The following is a 15760-nucleotide window of genomic DNA, read 5'->3' as shown; positions in this document are numbered from 1 at the left end:
CATTTGGTACCACTATAAACCATCCGTCTGTTTGTCTGTCTATCTATATTTTTATTTTTGTCTTTTTTCTCAAAAATGTGTCACTTTGGTTTTCAGTAGCATTGCATGGGTTAATGTAGTTTGTACATTACATTTACATTTACATTTAGTCATTTAGCAGACGCCCTTATCCAAAGCGACTTACAAATTAGGACTAAGTTCAGCGAGTCATCATAAAGAGGCAAAAGCAACAACAACGCAGGAAGTGCTCAAAATACGAAGTTCTGGTATTATTCAGAGTAGCATAAGCCTGATAAGTGATGTTTCAAAGGGAAAGGATTTTTTTTTATTTTTTATTTTTTTTTTATTTTTTTTTTATAAGGTTAAGTGCTCACGGAAGAGATTGGTTTTCAGCTGTTTTTTGAATGTTGTCAGGGATTCTGCATTCCGGATGAGGGTGGGGAGAGCGTTCCACCAGCATGGAACTGTAAATGAGAATGTTCTGGAAAGTGATTTTGTGGCTTTCTGTGATGGAACCACGAGACGTCGCTCGTTGACCGATCGTAGGTGTCTGGTAGGGATGTAGACTCGTAGGAGTGAGTGAAAGTAGGAGGGAGCTGAGCCTGTGATAGTTCTGTAAGCAAGCGTCAGAGCCTTGAACTTGATGCGAGCAGCTAGAGGTAGCCAGTGCAGAGAGATGAACAGAGGAGTGACGTGGGCCCTCTTGGGCTCGTTGAAGACAAGACGAGCTGCAGCATTCTGGATCATCTGTAGGGGTTTGGTCGCACATGCTGGGAGTCCAGCCAGAAGGGCATTGCAGTAGTCAAGCCTAGAGATGACCAGGGCCTGGACGATAAGTTGTGTTGCATGCTCAGTTAGGAAAGGCCTGATCTTCCTGATGTTGTGCAGTGCAAACCTGCATGATCGAGCTGTCTTTGAAATGTGATCTGTGAAGGTCAGCTGGTCATCAAACGTTACTCCAAGATTTCTGACCGATCTTGATGGGGTGATTAATGATGACTCTAGCTGGATGGTGAAGTCGTGCTGTAGAGACGGATTGGCAGGGAGGACGAGAAGCTCAGTCTTTGGTGCACATTAAAGGTGCAAAATTTCTGGTATGATTTATCTTTGTTTAATTTTTTACACTACAAAAACCAGCTGTTTAAACAGGGGTGTGTAGACTTTTTATATCCACTGTGTGTGTGTACACTATTAGCCAGTGTTTCAGTTTCATTGTCCAACCCCATATTTATATATAAATCTGTTGGTCGGTCAGAATCTGGTGACAGGCCGTTTAAATGACCAAACAATAGACACATTTGTTTGATGAATAGCATCCCACATTAAATATTCTTTACCCCAAACACACAACCAGTCACACAAGCTGCCTGTTTGAGCTTCTGAGCATTCTTTACATGTACGCACACACACACACACACACACACGGTGGGACCTAATGAGGGCTTATATCAGAGGTCACAGAGTTTGCACGGCGCTGACAGAATCTGTCCATCTGACTCATAATGCTAATCTGCGTCTCGTAATATTCTGAGCTTCATTCTGGCTCGGGTTCAGATCTCACATCGCTCAGGCACAAGTCACAGCAGTCGAGTGTGTACTGAGATCAAACCACTCAAACGTTCAGCATTCACAACCAAGAAAACATTAAGCCTGTCATGACTATGAGTTTTGTACTGATGATTAATTGTCATACGAATGTCAATTTGAATCTATTTTGTTCATATCGTTTACAGTGTAAGCCTATTTTTTACTTGTAATCGCATATATATTATGATTAAAAAATTAGCCCATATTTAATGCCTATTTTGAATACTGTGAAAAATGTATAATATTTCTATAATTAGTATAATAATATGATATAATATAATATAATATAATATAATATAATATAATAATACCCTTCATTTGAATGGCAAAATGTGATTAAAATTTAAACTTATTTTAAAAAATTGCTTTTAGACTGAATAAGATATACAGATATATACAGATGTTTAATTAGTAATTGTGACAGGCCTATAAAGGGTTATTATAGTTAATTTAAAGAAAAACATAAAAAATCTTTTCATTACTTGAAACAGAATAAACTAACTGAAATAAAAAAAAAAAAAAATTATATATATACACAAACTCTGTGGCCTATATGCATCTTCGATATTTGGTAGCTATATTGATGGTAGGATGTTGCTGAAGGATCCTAACTGACCCAAGTAAAATAAAAAAAAGTCCATCTCTTCGATAAATAACCCGCAATATATACAATATCAAATTTTTTTCCCCATTACAATATCCCTAATTTTAAGCGTTCCTCTTTGCTGGAATGTTCTGATCATATAAACCATGTGAGCAACTACAGCAAACAACCATACAAAAATAATTGCTCCATTATGCAGGCATATACTCATCACGTAAAAGAAAACACTTATTCCATCCCTGCATTTTCCGAACTGTCCTGAGCAGCGTATGCAGAGAGACTATAGCGCCACTCCTCAAACATAAACGCATGAGGCATTAGATCAGACAAACTCTTGTGGCGAAGCATCACCTCACTGTGGTTTCAGGGCACAGTGTGTATGGAAATACTGTTTGACTTCTGAACGATACCATATATGGGTGGCGTTTGTGGTGGGGTTGCCACGGCAACAATCAAAGAGCATTTTACAATGTGGCCCTAGGGAGACTTTTCCTGCCTGTTTTCAGAGTATCAAGTTCAAGGAAAACAATAAAGATAAACCCTGATGAGCGCATACGAGTAAACACGGATGGATTCAGGGGTTTCTCTGGAAAGCTTTGTGCACCTGCACCGGTTCTGCATGGCTTGACGTAACTAACTTTTTAAGGATCAACACGTCCCGCAGACTGAAAGTTAGGACGCGATCAAATTCCATCCGTTTACAAAGGCAGAAATATCCTGTGACAGAAAGATGGTCATGAAAGATACCAGACAATGCACGGTCTCGCGCTTTTGTTTGCAAAACCTGAAAAGGGAGAAAAGCGCAATGTTTTAGAAAGGTAGCAAATGTCTTAAAGTGACCTGAACACACAGTTCCCGACGTCTTAAAGTAGGGCTGCATGTTTAAGAGGAATAAAATGATGTGATTATCAGTGAAGCGCGACACGTTTCTTTTACACGCTTATGATCTGGTGAATTTATTTTCTCAGTTCTCAGTAAATGTTGCTCCACTCGTCTCTGCTTCTGTTCTGAGTTCGAGTCGCTTATTACATGCATTTGGGAACGAAACATGCAACAACCATATTTACCAACTTGTAATGAGAACCACTTATAAACCGGCTGTTGTCAACAAGACAGAAGCTTTAAGGGATCCATCCAAATCCACCAAAACAAAAGCTTGATAGATTAATGTTTGAAAATGAAGAAATTAAAATATATAAATATAAGTATATATATATATATATATATATATACATAAACAATAGCAATATTTCTTACTTTCATATTATTAATTAATAAAAATAATAATAATCATCATAATGAAAATTATTATTTTATAGTCATATTAATACATAATCACAAAATCTTTGGACAAATTGTGCAGCCCTAAAAAAGTAGCAAAGCAAACAAAAATGTGTTTTAAATTATTTAGTAAAAATAATCATAATGAAACATTATTATTGTAATTATTATTATTATTATTAATAATAATAAAAACATTATTATTAATATTTTGTCATATTGACATATAATAATAATATAATATCACAACATTAAAAAAAAATTGTGCAGTCCGAAAAACTAGCAAAGAAAAACAATAAAAAAGTAAAAATTTCAATACATTATTCCCCTTATCTTTCCTTATCTTAAAAAGGATAGTGAGTAAATGTCAGACGAGAAGAGAGTTCTCCTCACCTTACTCTTCATCATGTCCTGGACGCGCTCCGACATGGACTGACCCGCCTTCGGCCTGACGAGGATGTACAGGGCCTTGACCTCGGGACACGAGCGCAGGAGTTTCTCCACCAGCACCTTTCCCATGAAGCCCGTCGCCCCCGTGATCAGCACGTTCTTCCCCGCGTACCACTCCGAGATCGAGGCCATGATGAGTATGACAGATGAACGCCGGTCCTCCTGGACACTGAGAAACGGAGAGAGAATTTACCAGTCAAAACATGTCATGCTCATCAGCAAGAGATACTACTGTTTGACTGAACTTTCTCTCAAAGGACACTCTACCAACCGGAAAAATACAGTCAACTGGCTCTCCAGCAGTGACACTTAGACATTAATGTGTGCACAAATAAAGTAACTAAGGATTTGTCCCTTTGCTGTGCCACACCCTCCATAGTAACTGTTTGTGGTTGCACAACTGTGGTGTTGCTAATGCTAAGCGATGGCTTTGTGGTTTCTTACTGGCTATAAGAGTTTTTTACCATCCACTAGGTGACTGACAACTGTGCATCTGCTCATTCAGTAAAGGAACTGCACACATACACTGAATGTTGATACTTAGTGTTCGGTGTTTGTTTAGCACTTGCGTGAGCAATAGTAACAGTTATGTTTGACTTGGCAAACACACTAATAAACAATGAGTAGGTGTGTGTGTGTACAAACGTTTGACTGGTGATGTAGATTCATTCAACCTGGAGCTTTTGTGTTCGTACAGAGCTGACATGGTTTAGTCAATAACACACTTATAATATAATATATACATAAACACACATATGAACTACATTATATATATACAGTGCTATGCATAAGTTTAGACACCCATGCTAAAGTTGACTAAAAAGAGGAATAAAAAATCATCTTTTGGAAATTGAACTTAATGCCTTAATTAAAAAAATGAGGAAAAATCCAAGGACACCAATTTTCTTTGTGAATGAATAATGTATCGTAAATAAATAAATGTTCTTCCTTAAAATACAGGGTGCATAAGTCTGGACACCCCTATGTTAAATTCCCATAGAGACAGGCAGATTTTTATTTTTAAAGGCCAGTTACTTCATGGATCCAGGATACTATGCATCCTGATAAAGTTCCCTTGGCCTTTGGAATTAAAATATCCCCACATCATCACATAGCCTTCACCATACCTAGAGATTGGCATGGAGTACTTTCCATAAGATCATCTCTCAATGCAAATCAAACCAGCTATTAGGCTACCTGAAATATAACCATGCCAATCTCTAGGTATGGTGAAGGGTGTGTGATGATGTGGGGCTATTTTAATTCCAAAGGCCAAGGGAACTTTATCAGGATGCATAGTATCCTGGATCCATGAAGTAACTTGCCTTTAAAAATAAAAATCTGCCTGCCTCTATGGGAATTTAACATAGGGGTGTCCAGACTTATGCACCCTGTATTTTAAGGAAGAACATTTATTTATTTACGATACATTATTCATTCACAAAGAAAATTGGTGTCCTTAAAGGTTGGATTTTTCCTAATTTTTTTAATTAAGGCATTAAGTTCAATTTCCAAAAGATGAATTTTTATTCCTCTTTTTAGTCAGCTTTAGCATGGGTGTCTAAACTTATGCATAGCACTGTATATATATATATGAAAATACTTGATTAATATAATAATAAATAATTGCAATTATATAAAATATATTTAACGAATGTATAATTTATATGTATTTATATATATATACAATTTTATTTATATTATTTATATAAATAATATATACAAATTCTATACATAAAAGGATATTATAATCGTATATATACAATTCCTAGGCCTACTAATTAAAATGGAAAAAAAAGTCTATGTTTTTTTTGTTTGTTGCCTTTTTAGGCAAATTCATTAAAAAAAGCTGACAGGTATAAAATGAAACAGTTAATTTGTCAAATTTAAAGTAGGCTATATGTTAAACACATTGTAAACATACAATTTGTTAAATTAAAATAAATGTTTTTTTAAATCATTTTAGTAATGCATCATCTTTGACAGCCCTAAAAACTAAATATACTGAAATGACATTTTTTAAATTGAAAACTAAAAATTGGAATGTCAAATAGAAAAAAAGAAGTAAACACTCATTTAAAATCGGCATCTACTTAATGCAGTCTGTCATTCTTTCTTCCTCCGGTCCCCTCGGCTTTAAGAGAGTGAAGTAAATCAAGTCTCGTGGCAGCGATTTATGACTCATTACTTTTTCTGCCAGCTATTACATCATGACACGAGTCCCTGCGCGGCGTCTGTTCAAGTCTACGGCTCACACAGATTCTCATCTGAGCTCTCCCATCAAAAACACCCCACCCGCATTCTGGAGGAAGAAAGGGCGGGAGACTTATTTGTAGAGCGAGATGTTGCATCCTTCATTTTTCCTGCATCCGTCACAAGTTTTGGGTATGGGTTTGCCTACGTCATGGTCATGGTGTTAATAACTGAATAGATTTAAAATTCACTCAAGCACATTTACTTCTGTGTTTTAAGTAGAAGTTCACAATGTTTTTATTGAATAACAGCTTGATGGCCTTTGATTTTTGGAAGTAGTTGAAGTATATCAGTTCCTTCTAAAGCTCTACAGGTATTTACATCAGAGAATGGCTTCCTCAACTGACCTCAAGAGCATGAAGACGCTTTGAACAAGAGCAAACACAACATCCTCTTTCCTGCACGGATGCACACCGGCCTCGGAAACAAGACCAGCACGATGAGCTCTGATGTTTGAGGTTTCAAACCTTTAAATGTTTGATGTTTCATCTTCAACCCAAACTTGGCTCTTAAGCAAGTTTGCATCCCGTCTGGCTAGAGCTCTTCCCATAATGTTTAGGCATTAGGTCAGTAGGAGGAGAGTAGATGATCTTCTGTGAATGTTCGAACGCATTTACACTACGAAAGCAAATCAGGTCGAATGCATTTTCTACAACCTCTGGAAGTGGTTAAAAGTGGACAAGCTCAAAACGTTTCAGACCCTGTTTACACCAGTATTAAGTGTCGTCCACTTGTAATCCGATCGACTAAAACGCATCTTAACACCATGTGTAAACAGGGCCTCTATGTCTTGAGTTTGCCCTGTCTTTGCATAAGTGACTATTTTAGGAGCCTTAAAGGGATACTCCACTTTTTTTGGAAATAGGCTCATTTTACAGCTCCCCCAGAGTTAAACAGTTGAGTTTTACTGTTTTCGAATCCATTCAGCCGATCTCCGGGTCTGGCGGTACCACTTTTAGCATAGCTTAGCATAGATCATTGAATCGGACAGAACCATTAGCATCTCTCTCAAAAAAATGACCAAAGAGTTTCGATATTTTTCGTAATGATATGACGCAGCGCCTGAAAATAGTCCCCAGCTCGGTAGACTATAGGGTCGCTGCGTCATATCATTACGCCTGCTGGACTCATGGTACGGCAGCAAAGTTTCTTGATTATTACGCAGGAATGAGAGTATAGTTCCTAGCCATATCAGCCTAGAAAATCGCAACTTTACATTTTCCGTCGGTCTTAGTACACGATGTAACTACAGAAGAGTCAAGTTTTAAATAGGAAAAATATCAAAACTCTTTGGTCATTTTTTTGAGAGAGATGCTAATGGTCCTGTCCGATTCAATGATCTATGCTAAGCTATGCTAAAAGTGGTACCGCCAGACCCGGAGATCGGCTGAATGGATTCCAAAACGGTAAGACTCAACTGTTTAACTCTGGGGGAGTTGTAAAATGAGCCTATTTCCAAAAAAAGTGGAGTATCCCTTTAAACTAATGTACATTTGGCAGCTTTCAGTGTAATCCGGCTGAAAAGGAATGCGTTTCCTAAAACTATTCCTAAAGTGATTTCCTCATGATTTGATTCACACACATTACACAAAATCACACACAACTTGTTTACTGATATAAAGAATATCTCCCTTTGGAGTGACTTTGTAACTTTGCAGACATTTTTCATGCTCAAACAGCAACTGTACACACTAAAGAAAGATGAACATGTCAAAAAGCGTAGTAGGTCCTCTTTAACACACATGAACATGCAAACATGCGTCAGCAACACGGGTGCGAGTTATTATGCACAACTTCAGCAGTGTCAGATACGAGCTAAATTCCAGCGGCGAGCTGATACAGTCCTGATACAATACACCACAACTAAGTCTTTTTATTTGGGCTTGAATTACGGGAAGTGCCGGCGCGAGCAACTTTATATGGGCGTCTGTTTCTGCGTCTCTTCCAAGAATGAAGACACAAACACGAAGCAATCTAACACACAATCACTCTCATCGGCCAACATAACCTCGTCTGGGGTTATAAAGGACACTGCGTACAAAACAAGCATGAACCCACAGGAAACAAGCTTCCCAAACAGGAAGAGGATTTCAGATCTGTTGAGATCCGCACGGATTACCGATTACAGTTTAGAGGGCTGTTGCAGGGTCAATACAGGTTAAACTTTATCATCATCACAGTTGTAGGTTGATAAGAGCTGCACTGTAATGCACTTGCAGTGGAAGTCTATGGGACAGACATTTCCCTTGTCCAAATGTCATATTGAGATGTTTTCAAACCTTTAGGGAGATTTGTGTGTTTGACCCAACATTGATAATAATCAGAAGTGTTTCTTGAGCAGCAAATCATCATATTAGAATGATTTCTGAAGGATCATGTGACACTGAAGACTGGAGTAATGATGCTGAAAATTCAGTTTTGATCACAGGAATACATTTCCAAAGTTCCGAAAGTTCTACGACAAACTAATGCTACTAATAGTAGGCATGCTGACTCGCTGCCATTAGTCACATTACAGCATTGAGTGTGTGTGTGTGTGTGTGTGTGTGTGTGTGTGTGTGTGTGTGTGTGTGTGTGTGTGTGTGTGTGTGTGTGTGTGTGTGTGTGTGTGTGTGTGTGTGTGTGTGTGTGTTGATTGATTTGCCCTACACCAGTTAAATATCCTCTGGGAGCAGCAAGAGCAGATTGCTAACATCATCAGCTAATGCATGACTCTAACACTCACTGCTCTGCTCAATGTACATTAAGATATGGCCAATAATGACATCTCATTAGAACAATACACTTTAAAGTCTAGCACATTATATCCACTTTTATCAGTTTGCGGAGGACTCATGGACATCACATGGAAAGTTTCTGTGGATGTTAAAGGTTCTTCATTGAATTATCAGTGCCAATAAAGGAACCTTTAATTATTAAAGGGGACCAAAAGTCTTGATTTTGTTTTTGGGCTCTACTAGAATACATAATTTTTCCCATATTCTCCATTGTTGCAGCTCCTCTTTTCCCAGTCTGTCAGTAACGCTCTGTTTAGTTCCTGTCTCTGTGAAGCCCCTCCTTCTGAAAAGCACAATGTGCTCTGATTGGTCGGCTGGATCAGTGTGTTGTGATTGGTCAAGTGCTTCAATCATGTTTGGGAAATGTCCCGCCTCTTACCATAACCGCCAGTCTCAACACACTACTAACTAACTCAACCAGGCCCCGCCGCTTTATTCTGCGAATGCCTTTGGCGGGAATTAATTAGACAAGGAATATTTTTTGGCAAGATTGTGAAACACGTTTTCGTCACATAAATCCTTTCTTAAAAAGAAACCAACTTCACAACATGCCAAAGGAAGTTGCACAACATCCTTCATTCATTCATTCACTTACTGAGCCACTAATGATTCACATCAGAGAATGTCGCAGCTCAAAATGCCTCAAAACATGAAAGTCAAACAATTGAGGAGTTCCAAAGGAAACACCGTCCCCTGAGGCTACAGATGAGCGTTTGCCGTACATTATTACAGTGTGTGCTGATTGCAAAAGCAACGCATGACATACTTTCTATAGCCTGGCCTGCCCTGAGGTTACACAAATGAAAGCATTCATGTTCTGTGAGTCGAAATCAGTCATTCCTGAAACATTTTAGCATGTCAGACACTAAAGGCGATGTGGGACACAAACAGAAGAGCAGGTATGACTGTTTGAGGTTATGAATTTAATGGGTTACATGAAAACATGCATTCATCACTTTTATGCAAATAACATATTTTCCTGCAAGAAGCTGAGGTGTGGTTGTAGGGTGCTCACAAAAACTTGCTTTGCTATGCATTTTCAGCAAAAAAAAAGTCATTTATTCATTTAAATATGTATTTTATCATGAACATTTCATATTTATTACTCTTATTATTTTTTAAAGCTGTTTGGTTGATGGTTGCTGTTCTTGCATGTGTTATTTCATTTTCACCTTTCTTTTATTTTGATTTCCTTGCATCGTACGATGAATCCACTATCCATTTAATTTGATTACTATTAATAAGAAAGACAGAATGCATATTATGGTTATACACACACACACACACACACACACACATGATTCAGGTGGAGAAAGTGAAAAACAATATCATTACAATTAGTTGTGGTGTCACTATTGCTCATAGTTAGTGTTAAACTAAGATTATATAATTAAATATTACAGTTAAACTTACTCATCCAGCATTTCATTAGTTTTGAACTTTAACCGATATGACTTGTGATTTTAGTATTGTAGATAATAAAAGCAGGTGAGAAAATCCCACAGGGTTCGTACACATTTTTACCATTAAATTTCCATGACTTTTCCATGACTTTTCCATGACTTAAAGGTAAATATTCATGACATAATGTTCCATAAAATGTCTGTGTATACATGTAAAATAAGAATAAAAATCCATGTTCAAATTTACCACCCCATATCTTGAATAAAATAAATGAACAAGCAATGTTTTAATACAAAATAAATATTTATTCAAATATGCTGGCACAGTAACACAAATAATGTCAAACCCTGACAACTCCTTAGACATTTATTAACGTAAATCCATAGGATAATGAACTCCTTGCGGGCGGGTATGGAAGCTTGTTTCCGCCACTGAATAATAAATAAATAATAATAATTGCGACTTTATTTCTCAGAATTGCGAGATATAAAGTCAGAATTGCGTGAAATAAAGTCACAATTGCGTGTTATAAAGTCAGAATTGCGTGTTATAAAGTCAGAATTGCGAGATATAGTCAGAATTTTTTCTGGCAATTGCGACTTTATATCACGCAATTCTGACTTTATAACACATAATTGCGAGTTTATATCTCGCAATTCTGACATCTTTTCTCAGAATTGTGAGATATAAACTCACAATTGTGAGATATAAAGTCCAATTCTAAGGGGGAAAAAGACGGATTTTTTTTTTTTCAGAATAGTTTATATCTCACAATTCTGAATTTATAACACGCAATTGCGACTTTATATCATGCAATTCTGACTTTATATCTCCCAATTGCGTGTTATAAAGTCAGAATTGCGAGATATAAAGTCAGAATTGCGTGTTATAAAGTCAGAATTGCGAGATATAAAATCAGAATTGTGTGTTATAAAGTCAGAATTGCGAGATATAAAGTCAGAATTGCGTGATATAAAGTCGCAATTGCGAGAAAAAAAAGTCAGAATTCTGACTTTATAAGACGCAATTCTGACTTTATAACACGCAATTGCGACTTTATTTCACGCAAATCTGACTTTATATCTCGCAATTCTGAGAAATAAAGTCAGAATTGCGAGATGTAAACTCGCAATTGTGAGAAAAAGTCGCAATTATCTTTTAAAATGTTTTATTCTGTGGCGGAAACAAGCTTCCATAAAAATGTGCTTGAAGAGCTCTTTTCCAAAACGCGATAAACGCCATAAAAAAAACCGAGATTGTCCCTATTCACTGCTCCATCAACGTTTCATGCCAAATCGCTATATTTCCTTGTTTAAAATGTAGGCCACTGCAAGATGCAGTTTCTTTCCAAACCGAGAAGCGCCGACCCTATTTTTAGCCTAAACGGATAAATCCTCTCGACTAATCAGAATTCGGTGAACGTTCTATCTTAACAGATCATTATAAGTCCTCAAAATGAGTCAAACTAATCATATATTCTCTCTCTCTCTCAATTTTAATTGTTTATTAATAAACAAGTGTTTTCTGTGTCGACTGCAAAGACGAAGTTGACTGACTCGCGATCTTCTTAGTAGTGAACACGCCGGAGAGAAATGCACATTTCATACGGATTAGGCTACATCGTTTTATTTTGTTTTGAATGGTTCTGTTTAAAAGTAGAGATTTCTGTAGATAATAGATATAGGCCTATTTCAGTTTTGTTTAGGTCTGTGAGGCGAGTAGGCTACCTTTTACGCTGAGTTTCGGTTCATGGATGATAGCTTAAGCTCCAGTTCACTCCGGCGCCACTGTGTCGTGATTATCTATTTTCTGCTATTTACTTTTTATTTATTAAGCAATTGGTTAATGAAACATATTTTAAAATCAAGATACAATTAATACAAAACGAATTTTTTTGAAAAAGGCTTTGTGCTTTCTGTTTGAGGTCTCTGTGTAAGTTTTAAAGTCTTTTAGTGCCGCATTCAGAGCACTCATTACCGTAATGGAGAACGGTCACGTAACATTGTTTTTTCCTCATAAATGCCAACACGGAAAATAAAAGACAAAAGAATTTTTTTTAAAGAAAAAATCATCCATATTAATTTGTATATATTTTAAATGTTTAACAAAGAGGCAAAAAGTCATCACAATCAAGGGAGAAACATGAAGAAACTTAGCCTATATATGTGCTGTTTTTCATAAGGGTCTTTCCCTGACATTAATGCTTGGATAAGACACGTCTCCTTCCATTAATAATAATAATTTGTAGGGCGGTGGCTGAGATATAAACCTACTAACGTCCTCCGTTGCCATGATTTTTGGAATGACTGATCGCGAGAGGAAAAAAATAAGTTTTAGTTGCTTAACATCGGTTAATGGAAACGCCGTCATTTTGCAATAGTTATTTATCGATATTTAGAAGAAAAAAACAGTTTTGCTCAAATCTGTAATGGAAAGGCGCATACAGACGGTAGCTAGCCTATAGCTAATATGAAAACGCAAAGCAGCTTATTTTCATTTGAAGCACTGAGCTGAGGACAGCGACACAAGAGCCACACAGGTATGGCTACTAGTCGCTGTCCTCAGTGCCGCAGAAAAGCGCTGAAACGGACATGAAGGGGAACCCATTTCTTTTGGCCCATCTAGTTTTCTGGAGGCCCACCTACAATCAAAATCCGCCGCAAGTGAGTCACGTGATTCGACTGATCACCCTAACGAAAAAAGTATTGCAATTTGTTTCACCAATATTATTAATTAAACAAATTCAAGTACACGGATATTTTGAAAAACTAATTTCCATGACTTTTCCAAAACTTTCTGAGTTTATTCATTTTCCAAAACTTTTCCAGGCCTGGAAATTGCCATTTTAAAATTCCATGACTTTTCCAGGTTTTTCATGACCGTACGAACCCTGATCCCATTAACTTTCACTGAAGAAGAAACCGGAGACATCTAGAAACCAGAATATCACAGACACTTGAGACAGATCTTTCTATCTATTACCATTTCAGTCATTTCCGACTCTTGGTGATTGTATGGGTGAAACCTGAGCACCCCGAGGAAACCCACGCAGAAACCGGGAGAACATGTCCGGGACCTTCTGGCTGCGAGGCGACAGTGGGCCGCCCCAAAGAACGACTACTTTCTATAAATACATCAATAATTCACCTGTTTAATAGGGCAGCAATGGATTGTTGCTAGTCTAGCGGCTCTGTCAGAAGTGGTTCTGGCTAATTAGGCTTGTAGTATAAATAGCAGCTCCAAGTCACATTAATTATAGTCCAGTCCAGAGGGAAATAGTACACAGTTAAAATGACTACAAAATCTATTATGAGTAAAAGGAGAACAAGACTGTGCGATGTAAATATAGAAGCACTAGGGCTGGATTTACATCCTCGGCTAATAACTGTAGGCCACGAACAAAATAATAGCATTCAAGTATCAGTTCTTTCTTTTATTTATACACTCATAACAATAATGGTTCTTTATCTGAATATATGGTTCCATGAAGAACAACTTAACATCTTTAACATCCACAGAATCTTTACATTTCACAAAAGGTTCTTTAGAATGTTCTTCACACAAAGAAAAATAAAATGTTATTTTTGGTTTAACTGTTCACTGAACGGTTCTTTGAGGAACCAAAAATGTTTTTTCTATGGCATCACTGCAATAAACTACCTATTGGAACCTTATTTTTACGAGTGTATTTCTGTTTACATTTAATTTTTAGTTCAAGTTTTAGTAAAAGTGAATTTTTTGTCATTTTTATATATGATTATTATTATTTTATTTCAGTTTTAGTAATTTTAGAGCATCATGATAAACTACATTAAAATGAAAAATGTTGCTAACTGAAATAAAAAAAAGTTGTCATATATTTTTATATACATTATACACTTTATTTTAAGGTGTCATTGTTACAGTGTAATTATATATTTAAGTACTGAGTAATATTAAGCAACTACATGTACTTACTATAGGATTAGGATTTGGTTGAGTGTTAGTTGCATGCAATTATGCATAATTTACTGTTATTTCTATGGTAAGTACATGTAACATAATAACAAGGACACTGTAAAATAAAGTGTTATCTAATAACCCTGGTTCAAGTTTAGGTTTTAGGCTTTGGTTCTATGTAAATGAATGCTGAATCTGATTCGCTTTGCTCCTGTTATGACTTTCAGCTTATGCATAAGAAGCACCACATCACATAACACCATCTTCACAGTGTCAAAGCTGCGAGAATTATTTATGCTGTGTTTAATTCCGTGTCTGTTTTAAGAGTGAAAACCACAGATTAATATGTGTAGATATACTGGTGGTCCGCACTTCTTGTGTTCACCCCCCCTCATTCGTTCTCAGTGTGACCCATGAAGGCCTGCTGATCATCAAGTCAGCTCTAATCTCAACATCCTCGCCTTGAGGTCTCAGTGCTGAACACTGCTGATATGCTGTAGGAGTGTGTTCAGGGTAATGTGAACGGCTGGAGAGCACAGAACAAACTAAAGGTCAGAGATACAGTAAGATGACAGATCAGTTGACAATGAGGATTCATCAACAAACGAGAGCCAGACTTTTAAAATCAGCATGAAAGAGACGTTGCAATCATCTTTTCTTCCCTATTGTGACGTATATCCAAGTGAAATGGCTTGTGGAACAAGAACAAATAGTGCTTGATTTTGTCTATGGGGATTGATTAGATGGTTGTGGTTTGCTATTGGTCGATCTCATGTGAGTGACAGGTTGCCCCGCCCTCACGCAAGTAAACACGAGTTAATGAATTTAGAATATAATGATGTGTACGGATTAAATATTTATAATATATGCTGCAATATTCTATAAAAAATATTGGATTTCATTGTGACTTTAAAAACGCCCTCCATACACTTGATCTGAATCACTCTTGCATGTTTATCATTGTATACATTTCTGAATGAATGATGTAACTGACACTGATTGTGGACACTATCTGCAGATGGCCCTGTCTGTCTGTCTCCGGCAGGATCAGTATCAAGGTCCAGATAAGGGAGCAGACATCGTATTTAGCACAGCTCTTTTAGTCAAAGCACAGCGTTACGCACGTGCTGTAACTGTATGAACTTGCTGGCATGTGTCCCTACATTCTACTGTACTTGAGCTCTCTCTATATATACACAGGGGTATGCGAGAGTGTATGCTGTATACGGTCTGTTGAATATTGAACAGTTTCTATTTAATGTTGTTACTGTTGCACACAAATGTCCCTTCAGGCATCAGAGTATATTAGATGTCATTTACTGTAAAAAGTACAATTCTGATGAAAGGTGAACCTTTCAAAAACATGTCCAGATCACATATTCCACCTCAAAACCATAAATAAAAAATGTATGCCTAATAAAAAAGTATTATTTGGCACTGTAACGATTAATGGCTCTTAAGTAGC

At 37.0% G+C, this 15760-nt stretch overlaps 1 protein-coding gene across 1 annotated transcript in view; it reads right to left on the bottom strand.

Annotated features, from left to right (window-relative positions):
- LOC309497972 (fatty acyl-CoA reductase 1) overlaps positions 1–15760 on the bottom strand; it is a 41092-nt gene that overhangs the window by 24342 nt on the left and 990 nt on the right. The window contains exon 2 of the mRNA XM_082168439.1: positions 3866–4091. Coding sequence (XP_082024565.1) covers positions 3866–4054 — 189 coding nt within the window. The 5' untranslated portion in view covers positions 4055–4091. The remainder of the gene's footprint in view (positions 1–3865; positions 4092–15760) is intronic.

This window comes from Leuciscus leuciscus (genome assembly GCF_965113295.1).
Source record: "Leuciscus leuciscus genome assembly, chromosome: 4".
NCBI lineage: Eukaryota > Metazoa > Chordata > Actinopteri > Cypriniformes > Leuciscidae > Leuciscus > Leuciscus leuciscus.
This window is presented reverse-complemented; position numbering and strand designations above follow the sequence as displayed.